Genomic DNA, 20,128 nt, shown 5'->3' with positions numbered 1-20,128 from the left:
TAACTCAAGCATCTTTGGAACCAGCAGATGCAAGCATGTTTATATGTGTTTATCTGAACAGCAGTGCATGGAAGCCCATGCATGTCTATGTGTCGTATGTGTGGGTGCAACCCTGACCCCCTTTCAGTGTTTTGTAGTGAGCTAATGATAACGCTTTCCTGAGAGTCTGGATCTGCTCTATAAACCAGCTTTAATGAAGAGAAACTGGGACAGAAGCATACATTACACTCCAACCTACATGCACATTACCATGAAACCAAAACATACACTGACCTGCCGTTGAAGGCGTGTTTGGCTCCGTCAAGCCCTCCAGGCTTCTCCACAGGTGGGCTGGCTGCCTGCACACAAACAGACCAATCATTTGTCCAGGTAGTCAGCCACTGACCCAACAGGTGGGGGGTTTAGGTGGGTTGTGATCTGAGCTGTTAACATTGTGTTTTCAAAGCGTTAACTGTCGGTAATGCTGACAATTTCATTATGGCACATCAATCGCACATGAAAAACCACTGCAGGGGAATTTACTTTATTTATTTGTTTATGATATAACTTGATTTGAAGGGTTCGTCGTTTGATCCATTTTTATCTTTGAATTTTTTTATTTAACCTTTATTTACCTCTCACTGAGATTAAGAATCTTTTTCAAGGGAGGAAACAATACATTACATTTACAATAAACATTTAAAACATAAAATAAAATAAATGAAAATGAGAGTTTATGTAAAACATGTACAATTAAAAGTGACTTTCTCCTCCATTCTCAGCCTGGATTTAAAAATATTCAGAGGAATGAGCTCTTTTAATTTCCAGCTTTTTGTAGAGACACCATTGAGAGCTCAAAACGTCTGGTTAACTTGCAGCTAATCACATGTCATGTGACGGTTGATGGGTCTGATGTGGTGGTTAATCTGTACAACAGTAAGTGTAAAGGATGTGCAGAGCTACTGTCTTAAACATTTAGTCCTAAAAGCATGCAAACTAACCCTTTCCATGACGTCCCGCCACCATTTGATCCTTTTTTTTCATTGAAGACACAAAAGTGAACACAAATCAAATGTCAATAGGTTTAACTTTTATGAACTTCTGTCACATCATTTATTCCTTTTGAGATCTTGTGCTGTAACGTCTTATAAGAAAATCAATGTCTGTAATGGAAAATAATCCATCAGAAACAGAAAAATTCAAAATATTAACGATTTATTCTGATACACCCTTGGAGTGCACGTGTGTGTAAACACATGGGGATAAGTACACAGGTCGATAAAGATCTTTGGCACTAATGGACTCCTCGCATGACCTTCCACCTCTGACCCTCAACCCCCTCGCCATATGACCCCTCCCCTAAACCTCTACACAAGGAAAAGTAAAAAAACAAAAATATTATGAAGAAGTACTAATAACAGATGATGCATGGAGATGCTGGAGGGCAGAATGATTCAACAGCAAATGACAGACTGCCAGGACCGTAAAAGTTTGTTTGGGCTTCAAAGACTTGGTAATCAATTAGTATGGCCTGGCTGCTGATGCTGTCATTTGGGTTTAATTAGTACCAAGATGACAGGTAACATAAATTATCCTAACCTCATTGTCGACTCACAGTCTCATTCATTAATTGCAAAGCTGTTGGTGCTTAATTGTACATCTCACTTAATGAACGGCAGTAGAAACCATCTCTCCCTCGTTCTCCCCTCTCGCCTCAGAAGAGCGAAATATTAATTACAAAGGCCGACGACGTATGTCGCCTATCAAAGTATCATTTAAAACAAGTAAATGAATCTGAACGAATAAACGCGTCTCATTATTCAAATGAGAATTTGAGCGATTCTGTTGAAACTTCTCAAACATTCAAAGTTGGTTTCAGACCGATCCATAAAACTATGATTAAGATGAAAGATGGAGATATAACAGCAATGTCAATGCTCACATTTGTTCTTAAAGATGGATTCAAAAATAATGATTAAAGGAATCTGTGCCTTCAACAAACAGAAACATCCTTAAAAGCTAAAGTTTCATTAGTGATATGCTGGGGAGAGTGCATGGGAGGAATAATTCATCCGTCTGTCAGGGTCGGACACTTTCATCAATATATGTGAGAGCGAGTGGGCCTCCAAAAACTGCAGAAAGGGAAGGCAGATTTCCACATCAACTTTCTGATTAATAGGCCCCCCTCAGTAACTATGTGCATAACGAATGGAGCGCCTGCAATTTTTCTGGATTTAATCTAATTATGGCCAAAAGTGGAGAAAAAAAGTGACCTATTAGTGATATTACTAATTACTGAATGGTCTATCAGCCTAAGTGTTTTCTCCCAAAGTGAGTTTGATGAATTAGTAGTAATGCATGCTGGGCATTTTCTGTTATATTTATGCATGTTCATCTATGTGAAAGTGATTTACCCGAGGTTAGAGATCATGAAATATCCCCCCAGGAATGGGATTGATGAGGAAAAATGGACGAGTTTTAATATGGAGCCAAAGAGTCAGAAGAACAAAGATGGAAGAAACACCATCATTTTAAAGAGGGTCCATTGAACATCTGATTAATTAAGATCATCTACGACAAAAAATGAAATTAAAACTGTTTCTTTGTGTGTGAAAATGAGAAAAATTCAATCTGTTGTTTAAATTCTTAAGGCAGTATGTCTGCAACAAATGAATTGAAAATTCACCACGCATATTTCTTCTACGGTCTGTGACAGACTGACGACCTGTCCAAGGTGTACTCATCTGTTGCCCTACAGTGGCTGGGATAGGCTCCAGCAACCCTGTAACCCCAAAAAGGATTTAATGGGTTTAGAAGATGGAGGGAGGGAGGGAGGGAGGGAGGGAGGGAGGGAGGGAGGGAGGGATGGATGGAGGGATGGATGGATGGAATTTCTTCAACAGGTTTGGTTGTAGTTTGTGATCATAGCATGTCTCACTTTGAACTGACATTTGCATTTTTAGACCTTAGTCTTTGTAGGAATCTGTTGCAAAAAGATTAAAAAAATAAGAGATTAAAATTGGCTTTCACTTTCGAAAGAGAACATTTTGAGACAAGATTTCAAACAATTGATTTTCCTTTCCTTTTTGCCCAGGGACAGAGTGGTGACCCGTCCAGGTACCGCTCAGTCTTTGCACAGCAACAACTGTGATAGGCTCCAGCAACCATGTGAACCCAAAAGAGATTCAGCAGGTTCTGAAGATGGATGGATAAATGGGAGGATGGTGGATAGATGGATACATTTTACTTTTTGAGCCACTTAACATCCACGTATTTTTTAGGCAGAACAAAACCTTTCAGTTAATTATTTAACTGGCTTTTAACCATTTTTTCAGTTTAAAAGCTGCTTATATGTTACAAATATTTTTACCACCAAAAGGTGGTTTTAGAATAAAAACTTTAAAAATAACTTTATTTGGTCTAAATATTGCAGTGGTTACCGTACCTACAGGCAAAGGCTCATGAAAGTCTTGATGCATGTCAACATTCATGCTAACGAGATGGGCCTCGTTAGCTCTGGCTTTGATTATGTTATCTCAGAGTTTCTCTGTCCGTTTTTCAGCAGTGGTTTGTATCTGACATTTACAAAGAAAGAGCTACACAGTGTCTGTAAAACTTTCAGGAGCTGAAATTAAATAAAGACGGCTGAAAAGAAGACAGAATTACTGCAAGAAGAGTACTTTCTTCACTTCATTGCTCTCAGCAAAAGGCCAAGTGACAATTTGAACAATTACCCTGGAGCCATTACTTCAGTCTGAACCTGGCTGCTTGAGAAGAGACGGATGAGTGTGGGACCGAGTGTGTGCACGTGTGTGTGTGTGTGTGTGTGCGAGGGACAATGATGGGCAGAAAAAGACGGGATGAAGAGAAGAGTGACAGTGAAAGCGTGTGAGGAGACGGAGAGTTTCTCTATTTACAGCCGAAGCTCTCCAGAGTCATTTAGGGCTCCAGCCCTTCAGCGGCGGTTATGGCAGCTGAGCGGCTCTGACACAGAAAAGCACAGAGAGGGAACATTTGTGGAGCTGAAGGCCATCAAGCAGGCAGCCAGATGCAGCAGGAGATAAAGGGACGCCGCTCTGTTGCTGCTTTTCTGGCCCTTCCAGAGCACCAGCAGCTCTAAATGGAGTGGTTTACACAGAGAGTGTGTGGGTGAAGGTGGTACAGATGACCATGACTGATCTTCTTTTGGTCTACGCACACATACATGTGACATTTATTACCACTGTTTAATGCTAACATTTCAACCCGAAGACTGCAGAAAGGTTCAGATCTTCTATCTGCTGGAGCAAACAGAAGTTAAGTCCATACAGACGGCTGAAAAAGTATCTGGAAGTCTCAAAAAAATATAAAAATATATTTGTGTAATGGAGCAGAAATGAGGATTGCCACCAATCTGACTGTTTAAGGGCTCAAACAGGTGTGTTTTCTAAAGCAGGTAACAGCTGGAGGAGCTGGAGGAGAGAAGAGCTTCTTAAAGAAGACGTAACAGGTCTGAGGGTAAATGCTTTCTGCATATAAGGCCATTGTTTAACAGGTGATTTTGAGGATTCTTTGCTTACATTCTGTCTATCACAGATGAATTCCATCACAGACCAAACTCAGCTTTTTAGGTGAGACAACATTCAGAAACTGTGACTGACGAATCATTTTTTGCCACTGAATAATTTTGGACATCAGATGAAAACTCTCCACACTTGTTATTTTATTGTCATAAATAATTAAAAGACCCACCGATGATGGGTCTGTAGTAAAGAGTCCTGCATAAGAAGCTTTTGTTTGAGTTATGAGACACCATTAAAATCTATTGGAAACACTACAAAGGAGGAGATTTTATTCTTTCTTCCTCTTTACGTGTTTTCTGCTCACCTGATCCATGAGATTTTTAAAAGAATCCATCTGTAACGGTTGTGGTTTCAGGAGACGATCACGTCTATGGAGGCAGGAATGGCCTCTGACTCCAGATCTCAGTTATATTTTTTTCTTTTTGCATTAATTTCACTTCCTGCTGTTGCTTTTAGGACATTTTTCCTTTGTGGGATCAACAAATCTAGTGTATTCTTTTATTTCCATTTGTGTGTAAATATGCACAAGCTGACAATAGACACCCCCTGTTTATGATTTGGTTTGGGAAATGAACAGAGAACATTAGAGCTCCTCCTTGGATGGTTTCCTCTCATTAACGTGTTAAGCAGAGAACCTGACCACCTGTGAGAATCACTGTTCCCCAAAGGACTGAAGCGGGCAAACGGGGTTTTCTGTGGGGAACCGGGCGGGCTAAAATCAGGTGTTTGTCCGGTAGCGAGTCTCCAGAGCACAGAGTTCTGCACTCCAGAGGCCAATCAAGTCTGGAGTTCATTGGAGCTGGAGGGACAGTCAGTGGAGAACACGACACAGCAACACCACCACAAACAATCACACAACATCAGTGTCCAAAGAACACGCAGCAGCGTCAATCAAGTCAACGATCATGTCAGTGATGATGACTGAGGCTTTAAAAAAACATGGAGGGGAAAATGGACTTTGTGAAGAAAAAAATCTGACAGGATAAATGACAGAAACCCAACATTAATGGACAAAAAAAGATGACAGAATGTAGAAATTCTCCTTCCAGGTTCAGCAGGAACCATTAAAAAAGGCTGTTTCCCACAGCTCCAGATGACAAAGATGTGAAGAAACGGTGACATCAGCATCTTATTTGTTAGTCTCCGTTTAAAACCAAACCGGTGAATTTGAGCTCTGCCTCTTCATTTATGAAGAAGATGAGAAAAAGGCGGTTCAGGTGAGCATCATCACTCGGTCTGCTCCGGTTGGGTCTTGGTCCATGAGGGTTTCTCGGGACATCGTCCGGGTCTTACCTTCACAGGTGTTTCTTGGCTGAAGGAGCCCTCAATCTCTGTTTGTGGAGTGAGAGCCGAGTCGCTGCTGCTCCTCACCAACAGGGGGGTCCCTGACAAAACAGACAGTCCCGTAAACAAACCATACATTGGGGGTGGGGGTTTATACTGTCAGATTAAAATAATTGTGATTTCAAATCATGCCTTAATACTGATTTTTATGCAACCAGTAAGTTGAGTTTGAGATTTTTAAACTAAACAGACTAAATTATTTCCTTTTTTAACAGTACAGTACCCCCTTCCCATACCGCGGTTCACCTTCGCATTCTGTTTTGCTGATTTCTTTTTTGTGCTTTTCTGTTTCTTTACAGTGCATTGTGTTGTAGGAAATAATTGGTTGAGTCTTGTTTACCAATCTTCTCTTTGCGTTCCTTCCAGAATGCCTTCAGTTTACTAGATCTACCTAAATCTTTGACAGGGATCAGATCTGTTTTCACTCTAGAAAACTGGACTTTTTTTTCCCAATAAAGGTATGAACTTTGAGAGATTAAACCCAATAAAAAAGTGTAAAAATCTTCATGTCTGACAGAAATGTAGAACGTTTGCAGTGAGGAGCTTTACTCCCTTAAAACATCTACATTTATTTAAAATGTTGCCTGTCGAGGGGAATGAACTCCTCTGATAAAGGAGGGAACACTGTAACTACATATCGTCTCAGTGGGTACAGTGAACGTTAGATTTAATGGTCGGTGAGACACTCCACCACACTGCCGGGCGTCTGACCGTGTTTTCTTTAACAAGCAAAAAAGAAAGAACAAAATGAATCAGACATTTGTGGTTGATAACAAGAATGCTGGGAGAAACACATCACTAAGTGATCCGTTATGGTAATATTTGGTTTTTATGCTGTCACGCAGAAAGCGTTACCAAGGGATGTTAATCTACATTTTCCAACAATATGTTTACTGTTTTTGTTTGTTTGTTTTTGAAATACAACACACACACTCACAAACAAACAAGAATTTAAAAATAAAAATGTAAAAACATATATATATATACATTTTTCTCAGACACCGTAAGTTATTTGTCTTATAAAATATTCAATATAACTTTGAACACTTGAACACAAAACCTTGATATACTTTCTGCAGAGACTTTTTTTTTGTCTTCGATAATTGAGTAGAGATACAGCATACAGTTCAGTTCAGGCTGACGTTTCAAACATCATCACTGTCACACAGATCCATGCCTTCAACAAATGAATCGGTTAGTTCAAAAGGGGCCCAAGTCCACAATTTTTATATGTTTTTATATATGTTCTATGATCTTCAAGGGAAAAGCTATCTGATTAAGTGCTGAAAAGTCTGCAGTCCGTTGTAATGTATTGACTATGCTTGACATTTTAAAGCATTAAGTGCAAAATCCCTGGACTTGGGCCTCTCTTGCATGTGTTTAGCTTCATCCCATAGATGGCAGCACTAGTTATCCAATATGGCAGCCCCCCTGTTTAATTCAAGAAGGGCCCAAGTCCAGAGACTTTAGTTTGCTGGTCCTCTGAAATGATAAAAGTGAGGTGCTTCATATTATAGCATTTGTAAGCTATGAACTGGTGCTATATCTGGGTAAAGTATGAATCATTTGGTGCAGCCTCCCTTTAAACTATGCAATTAAAATCATTTCCTGGAAAAACAAACCTCTTGGACTTGGGCCCATTTTGAACTAACCGATTCAAATGCTATAAATGGTCTGCAAACAGGTTCTTTTTTCAGTTCTACGTTCCATCAGCAGTACTGTTAACATCAGTTTAGTCCATTGTTTCAGTGTTGGTCCTGTGCAGTTTTTCCAGTTAATTGCTATTGACCTTTTAGCCTGCAATAAACACATGTCTATAAGTCATTTTTCTGATCTAAAATATCTATTATTTTAGGGATAGATTCCAAAAATAAAAAAGACTGGTTTCAGTGTTATTTCTTTTGAGATCATTTGTTTGATAGTATCTCTGATTACAGACCAGAACTTTTTTATTATTCTACAGTCCCATATACAGTGAAACAGTGTTCCTTTTTCCTCATTACATTTTGAGCAAGTATCTGGAATGTTAATATTAAATCTTTTCAATTTTATAGGCGTAATGTAAACTCGCATCAACCGCTTATACTGTAAAAGCCTCAATCTTGAGTTAACAGTTTGTTTTTGTGCCTTAGCGCAGGCTACTTGACATTTTTCTACTGATATGTCTGTTCCTAGGTCTTTTCTCTTTTTTCTTTTGAGTTTGTAATTAACAAATTAGAAAATTCTGAGATAGCCTCTCTCTTATTGTCTTTGGTAACCAGTTCTTCTAGTTTAGACTTTTGTGGTTTTAAAAGAGATTTTTGTTCTGTTCTAATAAAGTTTTTCAATTGTAGGTATTTGTAAAAGTGTGGAGGATCTAGATCTAGAAAGGCTCTGGAAAAGAGAGGAATGAAGGTCAGCTGCAGACAGAGGACAGAGGTCCTGACCAGAGGTGAGGAAGCTGAAAGACTTAAGTTCTTAAGAGAAATGAAGAAAAGGTGTAGAAGACAGTGTTGAGAGCAGTCATGTGATGACTCAGAGACATGTGGAGCACTCTATGGTCCGTCTCCTTCCACATCCGGTCAATGCACACTCTGGGGCTCGTGCGTCTGAATAACAACTCTGTGTCTGATTTGCAGTTTGTGTGTGTTTGTCTGACAGTTGTGTCATCAAACTGCATAAAATCTTCTATTTACCAGAAACACACCAATGAACAGACCAAACCTCCTCCAGTCTGCTGCTGGAGGCCCGGAGAGACTGTAAAGCTCAGCAAATAAACACGATTTAATATGTGCAGGTAGTATTACGATCTGCAACGTACACCCCCAATCCTCTAATCTACCTTCTCTAGTCAGAGCACCATCAATCTCTATATACATAACGAACACTGTCATGTAGCCGCCTATAGCTCAGTTGGGAATATAATGGCCAAAGGTGGACAGAGCTCGATATGGTGGGACTAAGCAGAGGAGAAGACATGCCAAATGATATTTGTAGGGTCATATATTGATCGTCACAAATGGACCCTTGGTGCTCTTAAAACCGGCTCAGGGATATGGATTACATCAAGGTTAATCAATTCATCTCCTCAGAAAATGCAGTGAAAGACAAACGGTGAGATGGCCAACATGGAGGGTAAGAGGGAGCAGAGATCCACTGATCACATCAGGATCATCTACATTCTCAAACGTATGGTTGTGCAAATGTTAACCTTAACCAAATATTTGTTTTTCAAGTCTCCCTTTTCTTCTTCTTCCTACTAAACAGCTGTTTTTGAATTAAACCGTTATTTCAGCAGGGTAGACTCCCCCATTCATTTCTCTTTTTAAAGAGAAATGATGTTCTTTAACAATGATGAATATCTTTATAGACAATGGTTGCTTTACATTTGACCACGACTCGCCAGTTTCTTAATTCCCAATTTTTTTACATCACGAGACGATCAGCTACGGCGGCCGTTTCGATTCAGTTGTTCCGCTCCAAGGACAGATTGTAGTCAGACTGAGGAATCTCAGAGGGAACCCAAGCTCAGTCCGATTGGAAATGAACCGAGACAACCTCCAAAGACGGATCAGAGAGCGGTTCCTGGCCCGGACCAAAGTCCATTTGGGTGGGGGTCCTGTCACATAGGAATAAAAAGGATCTTAAGGGGTTAAATCTTTTTCTCTGGCAGTAGCATCTCTGTCTGTCGTCAGCAGAGAGCGCCGTTCTCGTTAAAAAGAAACACAACCCGATCTCGTTATGTCAAAATGCATTTGTAGGTCATTTTTTGCAGTAAGACAACCCAATGGAGACACTTGCTTTCAGTTTGAAACGTTTTATAAGAGTTATTGGTCGCAGAAGGCCGAATCTGCTTTACTGAACTGTATTTGTGTACTTCCTGCTCAAACTAGCGCCGCATTAAAATGTGGTGATCCATTCACGACATGCAGACTTCTAGTAGAGTTTATCTGCATTATAAGCTTGAAATAGAAAGCGCCGATCATAAGAAGAAGACATGAAATGTCCGATACTGACTAGGGTTGGCCGTTGACGATGTTTGCTGTCAACCATCGGGATGGACGATGACATTGTCGGGGGGGGGGGGCTATTTTTACATTTTTCGTTCTTATATAACTGCTATTCGTTATTTTAGTGTGTGTCTCTGAGCCCAGCTCGGATCGTCAGCAGACACACAGCGGTTTGAGCTTCAAAGCAGAAATGTCGCTCAGTCCTTAGAAAACATTCAAACAATGACGTGGATTTGTGTTTCCAGTTGTGTCCCGACTAAATAAAGGCTGATGTTATTCCCACATGTTTACGTGCAGCGCCACCCAGAGCTAATGTTGTTAGCCCGTGTTAGCATACTGCTAATCCTGGCTTCTTTCCGGCTCCGTTCAGAAAAAGCACTGACCACACGGATTAAAATTCAAATGATGAGCGAAAAGGTGTTTCATAATAACCGTAACATTATTAAAAGCACGTTTAGAAGATCGTCTTGTATATTACCGAGCTGACATATCAATGTATATAGCCGCTCGCCGCTGTTTAACATCGTTTTATAATGAATTGTTACATTCAATAAAGTTTGAAAAAAAAAAAGCCGCTAGGCGGAATTTATATCCCTTTCCGTTTTTCAAACCCTACTGCGCATGTGCGAATGATTTATACCGACCGAAAGTGTGACCTTAGTGAACGTTTTTATATTCTGAAAACATTTTTCTGGGCCCACGTACACGGTTGGATTCTAATCCGACCATTGATCCCATCAAGATATTTTGTACATGTAACCGCAGCTTATGGTGTTGACTCGCAACGTGGCGGGGGCGTGGCATCACGATGGTGTCTCTCCATCGGGATGTCAGTCACCCATCACGGCACAACCATAATACTGACCAGGGTAAAGGGATCCGATTTCGATTGAGTCAGGAACCACCTGATAGGGCCGATTTCTGATCATGTGATTAGATCAGGACACCCCTACTTTTGTTAGTATGCAGACATTGAAGACGCATTTGAAATGTCCCATAGTTACTGCCTTATCTTATTGTGTTTTGTTTTTTAAAATTTCATTTTGAATTTCTGGAAAGTACCTTTGTTTTCCGAAACGTTTCACTATTTGGAATTGTGTTTTAGTTTCTGGAATTTATTTTTTATTTCTTAAATGTAATGTTTTTTCATTTGTTTTCCTTTTTTCATTGTCGTTTTGACCTTTAATACGTTTTTGCGTTGAGTGATTTCTTGGTGTGATTTGTACTTCAGGGCCACCGTAGATGGATAATTGTGAGAAAGGGACTGAGATTATGTATTTCTTTTTTTCTTTATTACTTTTCTTTACATTTTTGAAATGTCATAATCTCCAATGTAGTCATGAAAATGTTTGGCTGTTTCAGGAGATTGGTGCTTGGACTTTCTAACTTGGTCACTGGGAAACTTTTACAAATGTGCACTTGAAGTAAAATAACGACTTCATCCAATTAGCAGCAGGCTCGTGTTTAGAATGATAAAAACTGCAGCAAGTTTAGCTGCTCATGCCTGGATCTTTGCATGTTTTTACTAGTTTTTAAAGAAAGAAACTTTTATTGAATCGGGGAGAAGAAACAGGTTTTTTCACTGAGAACAATAAAAATTACTTTTCCTAAGGATTTTTTTCAATTGAACCCACTGCTATACATAGCACCCAGTTGTATAACTGTACCTGCACTGTGGTGTTGTTGCCATGACAATGACCAGAATATATCAAAACACATCAGTTTGTTACTTTTAGCATTGTTCAGCAGCATATCGGTTTGTTTTTAATTTTGGTTCATTTTGAGGAAATTGGTTTCAGAGCCGGTTGGACTTCCTCTGACCCGTTCTGGACCATCCAGCTGTCCGGCTGTATTGTGTTACACGCCTCAAGCCTGCTCCACACTCAGAACTGACATTTCAGTAACGACCACTGAATATGGACATTGATGGAACGTAGATACAAACAGTACTCAGCTGGTATGTGTAAATCCAGCTCAAATGTATTCGTTTACACAGGCTCAGGCTATATTCAGTAAGCATTGAGTGGATTTAGCTAAGGGAGGCTGTGGTGAAGAGGCAGGCCGGTCTGTGGAACTGTCACTGAAAAGCATTTTTATTAGATTTAACGATCTTTTATCCTAACATTATGCCATGACATCATGTTTGCTTGTTAACCTATTTTAGGATTTTCTGCAGATTCTTTCTTTTACTACATTTGGCTCTAAATCTTAATATTAGCATCATGCTAGCTCAATAAATTATGTTGCTGGCACTTTATTACATTATTATGTATAATTATGTATAATAATATAATTATGACATTATATCGGAAGCTGTTGACCAGTTTCAGCTAACAGCCTCCACTCTCGCCTCATGTCAGGGTGTGTTCAGACTGCACACATTTGGTTAGCTTAAAGCGAACTAGAGTTAGTATCCTCCGATAATTCGGAACGCATTTTCAGTCTGACCCAAATGGACTTTGGTGCGGGCCAGGAACCGCTCTCTGATCCGTCTTTGGAGGTGGTCTCGGTTGGTTTCCAATCGGACTAAGCTTGGGTTCCCTCTGAGATTCCTAAGTCTGACTACAATCTGCGTAGATATTTGGGTTTATTACCACCTAGGTTCAGTCTGCTTAACTGGAGCCCTGGGGATGGTTTTTTTAAATATGTTACAAAGGTATCAGATCAGGACTCTGTATTGGCAGATTCTCAAAACCAAATGAGTTGGAACTGTTCAGCCCCAAAAAAACCTGATAGGGACATGGCTAAAGTTCACCATTTGGATTAGTCGGCGGACATTAAGACGAGCTGAAGCAGCAGGAGTACAAAAACACAGACACAGACCAAACTTTCCCCACTGACGGTCTGCAGAGTTCCGGCCCCTCTAATCCCCGGTGACAGCCCCACATTCCCACTAATCTGTACTGACAGGCCCCCATCCTGGAACAGACCAAACTTCCCGTCTTAACAGTCTGGATCACACCGTGAAGAGCTCTTGGTTCAGCCAAAAACCAGGAGATGCAGATGGAGACGTTTGACTCTATTGTGACTCTATTGTATCTGATCCAATGAGGACAAAGAGATCTTCACTACGTCACTTTAAAACTTCCATTTAAAAATAGTCCAGAAAAAAGGTTTGTGGGTAACAGAGAGGTATAAAGAAAATGTTCCTTGACCTTAGCGTGACGGCTCTAAGTCTTCTCACGAACTCCGTTATTGGAGTAAAAACACACTTGACTTAAAATAAGACAGACGTAAAGGCGAGGAAAGAAACAGGAAAAGGCAGAGCAGAACAGAATAATGCTGACACGATAAAGGTCACGCAGACAGGTCTGTTTCAGGTAACACAAAGCAGACACAGACATGAGTTTTAGCTCCGCAGTCTGACAAAACATGAGCTTCCTCTCCACCTCCTCCTCCTCCCCGTCCGACTCCCCTCACCTGCAGTGCGGGCAGAAGCAGACCAGCCATCTCATGCTCACACTGCTGCAGCCCTCACATCTGACCTTTGGCTGGCTTTCAATGTTACCAGCCTGTCTGCTGTATATCACACCTGTCTTCTACAGTTAGGAGTGCAACAGATTCCAATGTCTTTGTTAGCAGTAATCAGAACAGAGCTGTCAGGAAAAGGCCGATTCATGAAAGTCTTTTTGTGACACTCTTTATATTGAAGCGACGCTCAGTTTCAGAACAAAGAAAGAAAAGAGTCCAGTACTTCACAGCAGGTCTCACAAACACCAGCACAAAAACACGCTTACCGGATTTAAGAGCCGAGGAGTTGACTTCAATCTCTCCTCTTGCGGTTGGTTGGAAGACAGAAAGCTCAGCTTGGTGGAGGTCGGGGCTCGGGGTCAACCTCGAGTTAGCCACAGCCGTCTGCTGGGCTTCCTGCTCCTCATACACCGCCATCAGCTAGAAAACACAGGCACAGTGCGGTGAAGTCATCGCTTCTTCTCAGTCGCTTCATTCACTGATCGCAGAGAGCAGTTCTGTTTAGAGCAGCGGTGACTACACAGGTAGCACAAAGGTGTGTTTGAATCCAGCCAGCATCCAGCCAGAGATTAGCCATCACCGCGCCAGTGGCCAGCCAGAGAATAAACTGGCACCAACCAGTGTCAACCCAACATCCAGTCAGAATCCAGCTAGCACCTAGCCCATGTAAAGCCTGCATCCAGCAGCCACAGAGCCAGAGTCCAGCCAGTGCCTAGACAATGTCAAGAAAACGTCCAGCCAGCATCCACACTGTAGTCACAGTAGTCATCTAGAGCAGCCAGGCTCTCACTGTAATGTTCAGTTTTGTAAGGTTTTATCCACTACACCATGCTTCAGATTGTTCGGTCTGTCTGAATTTGTTGAATGGGTTTTAGGAAGAAAACAACTCACTTGTCGGGAGTCACGTTCTGTCTTCTAGTAAACAAAGTGATTCACATAAAACGCAGGATGGAAAAGCCCAAAATCCACTAGAAACCAGGAAAACAAAGAATAAAGCCAAAACATTTTTTTAGCAGGCATGTCAAAATTTCTAAATATATAAGAACTAAAAAAGCAATTAAAAGCCCCGCCCAAGTGCAATTCCTTGAAGAAGAGGATCATTTGGGAATCTGTCTGGAGGATTTCCAGTCTCGCTCCTGAATAATCATGCAACCCTTATAAAGGGGGGTGGGGGGGTATGCTGTCCTGAGGGCTCCAACTCAGATCCCCACTGCAGCATTAGTCTGAAGGCTTCACTGGATCCATGACAAATCCTGACTCAGCATCATTCTGGTTCTCGTCTTTCTAACTCGTTATAAAGTTAAACCGTTTCAAAGCAGCAGACCGAGCGCAGAGATCCAGTGAGCTGCCTGATGTGTGGACTCCATCAGGAGAAACGGACAGGCTTTCATCTTCTCTAAACTGAAGATAATTAGCCGTTAGCCACTGCTGGATGTCCGTCCGTAGACTGTGACTCCGAGTCTTTAGAGCAGAAAATCAACGGCATAAAAGCAGGAGGAAATATGAGTGGATCCCACTAATGATCCCCACTGATGCCGGACCATGCAGAGGAAACATCAGCAGATATTTCACTAACTCCACCAACGTTCTGCAGCTCTTCTGGAATGTTGTGGCTGCGCTTCTTTTACCATCTACCAGGTTAACAGGTAAGTTACAGATGACGACTAACCATAAACTGAGAACGTGTAGTTTTCTTTATAAACATGAAGCAGAAATTGTAATAGTTGAGCCAAAAGCATCAGAAAAACACTAGTTTTCTGGTTCAAGTTGGACATAAAATAGAAATCTTTATTTCACAAAAAAAACATTTATTTGAAGCTAAGAGGTGAGTGGAAGCGATAATTCATCAGAATTAAAACCAACTGTAACTGTTCCTCTGATGCTCCCATCCTGTTTACATCCCATAGTGACCCAAAGCCAGGTTTGCTTAGTGATCTAATTTAAAGTTTAAGTTTTCATTTCACCTTTAAGTGAAGTTTTCTGACTTTATAACCCTGATTAGTTAATCTTTCTTCAGTAAATAAATCTTAAACTAAACGGGATTCTAATCAGACCTTTCTCACCTTTTTTTATTTATTTATCAATAACAGAATCTAAAGTTTTTGCTGCTTTGTTCGGTTCACTTTGTTGTCTTTGTCAGACATCATCAAGAGCAAACACCTGAACTTTTCACAAACTCAGGCTTTGGGCCATGAATTCCCATTTTCGTCTCTGGTTCTGTTACCTTGTGGATGAGGACGCCGTACAGGACGTCCAAGGAGCCCAGCATTCCTGCGACAGAGCATTGGCCTCCCGTCGGGAAGAGTGCCCCATCCGTGTTCTTCTCAGGTGAAACCCCCCCCCACACACACTGGGTTTTATAGCGGGTTCCCCGTCTATTGATCCTGCGTCAGCCGACCAGCACAGAGCTGCTCCACACAGCGTTCTAGGGGCCTCCATGCAAAAAGCTGAATAAAAGGGACTTTACCAGCAAAGCCAGAGGCTTCCTGCTGCACTGGAACACACAAGTGTGCAACATCCACGCTGCACTGGAACACACAAGTGTGCAACATCCACGCTGCACTGGAACACACAAGTGTGCAACATCCACGCTGCACTGGAACACACAAGTGTGCAACATCCACGCTGCACTGGAACACACAAGTGTGCTACATCCACGCTGCACTGGAACACACAAGTGTGCTACATCCACGCTGCACTGGAACACACAAGTGTGCAACATCCACGCTGCACTGGAACACACAAGTGTCCAACATCCACGCTGCACTGGAATGCATCGTGTCCTAAAAGCCGCTCATTAAAGCTAATATCCGATTTTCTGTGTGTAATACCTGAGGTATAAGGGCGCTTTTCTGATCCAGTAAATCCTCAGCAGAGCAGTATGGAGTTAAACAATATCGCACCTTTCTCACCAGCGTTTCATCCATATCTCACACGCTATTTTCTCACACATCCATGTTCTGTCACCCTCCCCACTTCCATCTGTGCAACACTCATTTCTCTCATTGTCCTTCCCCGGCTCTCCTTTTATAACAAATCTCCTCTGACTTTTGGAGCTTTCTCTCCATCCTTTTCCTCCTTTGACAGCATCTTTCCTTCCTCCGTCCTGTTATTCACACCTGTCCTGTTCCCTCTGAGGATACGAAGCGTTCAGCTTCAGAACCACCAACGTTCTGTTTGATGCTGCTCTCTTAACCTTTCATTGCTTTTATGGCAAGCTGCTGGGGGGGGGGGGGGGGGGGGGCTCAGTTCTTTTTTACATAAATATGGACCATCAGGTGAAATGAATCAGTATCACTGATTCATTCACACAAACAGAAAAGCCAATTAAAGCTATGATGTGAGGAAAACGTAGGCTATGCCACATCAGTGGGCAACATTGCGATGACAATATAAACAAATAGCAATACAAAAAAAGACAACAATTACATCATTTTTATTTCACTGTTGTACTTAGTCAACATGACTTCAGTTAAACTATAAGTTACCCACGTCTACAGAGGAGGCAGGAGTGTAACATCAAAGGACTCCGTTGGATTGGTCAACGATGTGAAGAGGTCCATCTGATTGGCCCTTTTTTATTTGATTCCTCAACAGCCCACTCCCATTATCTTTTGATCCATTTTCACAGCTTTCCTAGTGGTCGGTTAATTACGATTGTGTCGTTTCTAGCCAAAATCCCCAAACCTGCATCGTTTTCAGGGACGTAGTTTCTGTAGAGTGACAGACGTTCATCAGAAATTCACCTCTGAGTGGCAGTACTGTTGGCACAGAGCAACCCCGCACCCCGCTCCCGTCACCCACGACTTGGAGCACGCCGTTTACACCCTCTCCTGCTAGCTCTCAGCCCCTCACACCCCCAGCTAACATTATCAGTGCAACAATATCAGATCTATCCATCCGTCCAGTTCTGATCCAGATTCCGGCTCAGACAGGAAAACAAAGACGTTCATGGATCTATATGTCTGCAGGTGGATGATCAGAATGACATTCTAGCTTCTCTCTAGTGTGGCATAAAATAATTTTAACCTTCAGTGAAAGAAAAAGAGAAAAAAAAAGAATTCTTCAAGGTTTTTGTTTATTTTTATTTTTATAATGGATCTTTGTCATGAAAATCCATTAATTAATGACATGTTTATGGAAATTGAAACGACTCAGCTCGTTGACCACAGACGAAGGACTGAAGTATTGACCTGGTTCCTCCCGGCTCAGCTTTGCATTTACTTGAACTCAACAGTCAGTCCCTAAACATCATCAACCTCACTTCTGCTCAAAGCCACCTCAATAATGGTTTTACACCAAAGATTCCCCACTTCCCATGAGTCTTAGGGGCTGAAGGCGGGGCTAACCCCCGGATCGCCACAATATGATGAGACGCAGAGAGCCGCATGCGGCTCGACAGCTGCGTGTTCGCCACCCCTGTTCTACGTCATACATGCGAGTTTTTTCAAATGGCATTTTTCCATTCGCTCCTGATTCAAGAATCTAAATAAAGAAATACACAGAGAGCTTAATTGCATTTCTATATGTTGCCCATCAAGTGAAAATGCCATAAGAACGTGTTAAAAACACAAAGTTTGCCCACTATTATGATTTATGGAAACACTGTAATTGCAAAATTGTGTTTTTAGGACATTTCTAGAATTTCGATGAAGTTCTGGGCATCTGTGTGATGGAAATGCAGCTAATGAAGAGGAATTCTGGATTAATTGTACAGGCCTAGCGTCAGAGGAGATTCATCATCCTGAGAGGGATTGAATCCTTATTTCCTCCATCTAAGCTCTACACGCCTTTATTTCCTTCATTTGATAAAAACATTTTCACCTTCCCTCCATTCAGACGACGACACCAGAGATCCTTTCTCTGAAACGGCTCTGGTTTTCCAAATGGGAGCCAAGTGTGTCCTGAAAGGACATTTACGGGCATACGGCTGTTAAATGCTGCTACTCAAGATTGAAAAAAAGAATAATAGTTAAGAAATAATTGTCAAAAACCCAGAAGAAGATTTTTCTGGGGTTCTCTAGGGTTTAGAATGTTTAAACGTTTTCAGTTCCTTTCCCGTTAGCAATAACTGGTTTATAAGAACCACAGAATAAATACCCATGTGTCATCAACAAACATAAACTTTAGCAACAAAAGAGCAAATATACGTTCAAAACCTGAGCCCCAACACAGACTCTTGAGGAACTCCACGGCTCCTTTTCTTCAGTTGTGATGCAGTTTTGTGTTTCCATACTGAAACTTGCAGTTTTTTAACGCACATTTGTCCCTTTTAGATTATCAAATTCATAAACGTGGCATAAAGACCAAACCTGGATTCACATTCTACAGGCTTTAGGAGGGAAATGAAAAGTAGAAGCGACCCAGAATGAACGTGGTTTGTGAATAGATCAACATTGTGTAGGATAGTGTGAGTGGAATAAATGTGTGTTGAACGGTTTACACGCTGCTATTAAATCTAAGAGTGAAGGAAATAATCGGACTAATAGCGGTTTGAAGTTTAAGAGCATGACATTGCGCGCACAAGCAGACGCGCATCTCCATTACCACCATTTTCCAAACGATGTGCTTTTTAATCAAGTCGATCATGGCCCGATTGATTTTCCTCTTTGTGTGGATCAATAAAAACACTACAATCAGCTGCGTTGAGTGAGCAGCCTGGACGCCGGGGCGGGCGGCGGCGGCGGCGGCGCACCGACACTGAAGCTCATTTCAAACTGCCTTTAAATAAGCTAAAGCTGTTTGAGCATCACTGATCCTTAGGATGCAGGCAGGAAGGTTAACCATAAAAATGATTGACAGGCTTTTCTGTCTGTGTTTGACATTTAATACATTTAGGACGGATCCCTAAAAATGTCTGTTTCACTGCAGCGTTCAGACTAGAGTCCTGCAGGACGGTGGTGTGAGAAAGAAAAGACACGCAGATTATTCAGAACACCTGCTACAGAAATATGACTTCTGTCATGAAAGGAAATAAAACAGCCAAAGGCTGGGATTAAACCAAAAACTGAAACAATGAAACAGTGATTAGAAAGAAAAACTAAAGAAAAACCAGAGTTAGAAATATTAGATTATTCATGTTCAAGATCTGCAGGCACGACAAATAAACACACATTCATACACACACCACAAACAGACACACATTCATACACACACACACCAACAGACACACATTCATACACACACACACCAACACACACCAAAAACAGACACACATTGATACACACACAAGCCCATACACACACACATTCATACACACACACACCAACACACACATACACACACTCACACACACACAACACAAACAGACACACATTCAGTCATACACACAATAAACAGACACACATCCACACACACACACACACACACACACACACACATAACTACACACCGACACACAGTCATACACACACACACACAAACACACAAACACATATTGATACACATTCATACACACACAGAAACACACACAGAAACAAGCATGCAGATACAAATGAACAAAGACGCACACAAGGAATCATACACAATTATATGAACACACTCACAAATGAAGAGACACACACAAACATAACTACACACAAACCAATACAAACACACACTCACAAATAAAAAACGGATCCAGGCAAAATTTATACCCACACAAACACATAGAAACCGTAAAACAAACACACACTTTGATACAAAGACAAATAAAATAGTGATACACACAAAAATGTACACACACATGAACACACGCTCATAGAAACTATTGAAAACACACACGACAAACAAGGAGCAATGATG

At 41.3% G+C, this 20,128-nt stretch overlaps 1 protein-coding gene across 1 annotated transcript in view; it reads right to left on the bottom strand.

Annotated features, from left to right (window-relative positions):
* The window catches only part of LOC101160056 (partitioning defective 3 homolog B), a gene marked incomplete in the record, with an annotated part of 92,878 nt that overhangs the window by 42,382 nt on the left and 30,368 nt on the right, over window positions 1-20,128 (bottom strand). Inside the window, 3 exon segments of the mRNA XM_023950478.1 lie at window positions 274-338; window positions 5,835-5,926; window positions 13,612-13,765. Coding sequence (XP_023806246.1) covers window positions 274-338; window positions 5,835-5,926; window positions 13,612-13,765 — 311 coding nt within the window.

Source organism: Oryzias latipes, chromosome 21 (genome assembly GCF_002234675.1).
Source record: "Oryzias latipes chromosome 21, ASM223467v1".
Lineage (NCBI taxonomy): Eukaryota > Metazoa > Chordata > Actinopteri > Beloniformes > Adrianichthyidae > Oryzias > Oryzias latipes.
This window is presented reverse-complemented; position numbering and strand designations above follow the sequence as displayed.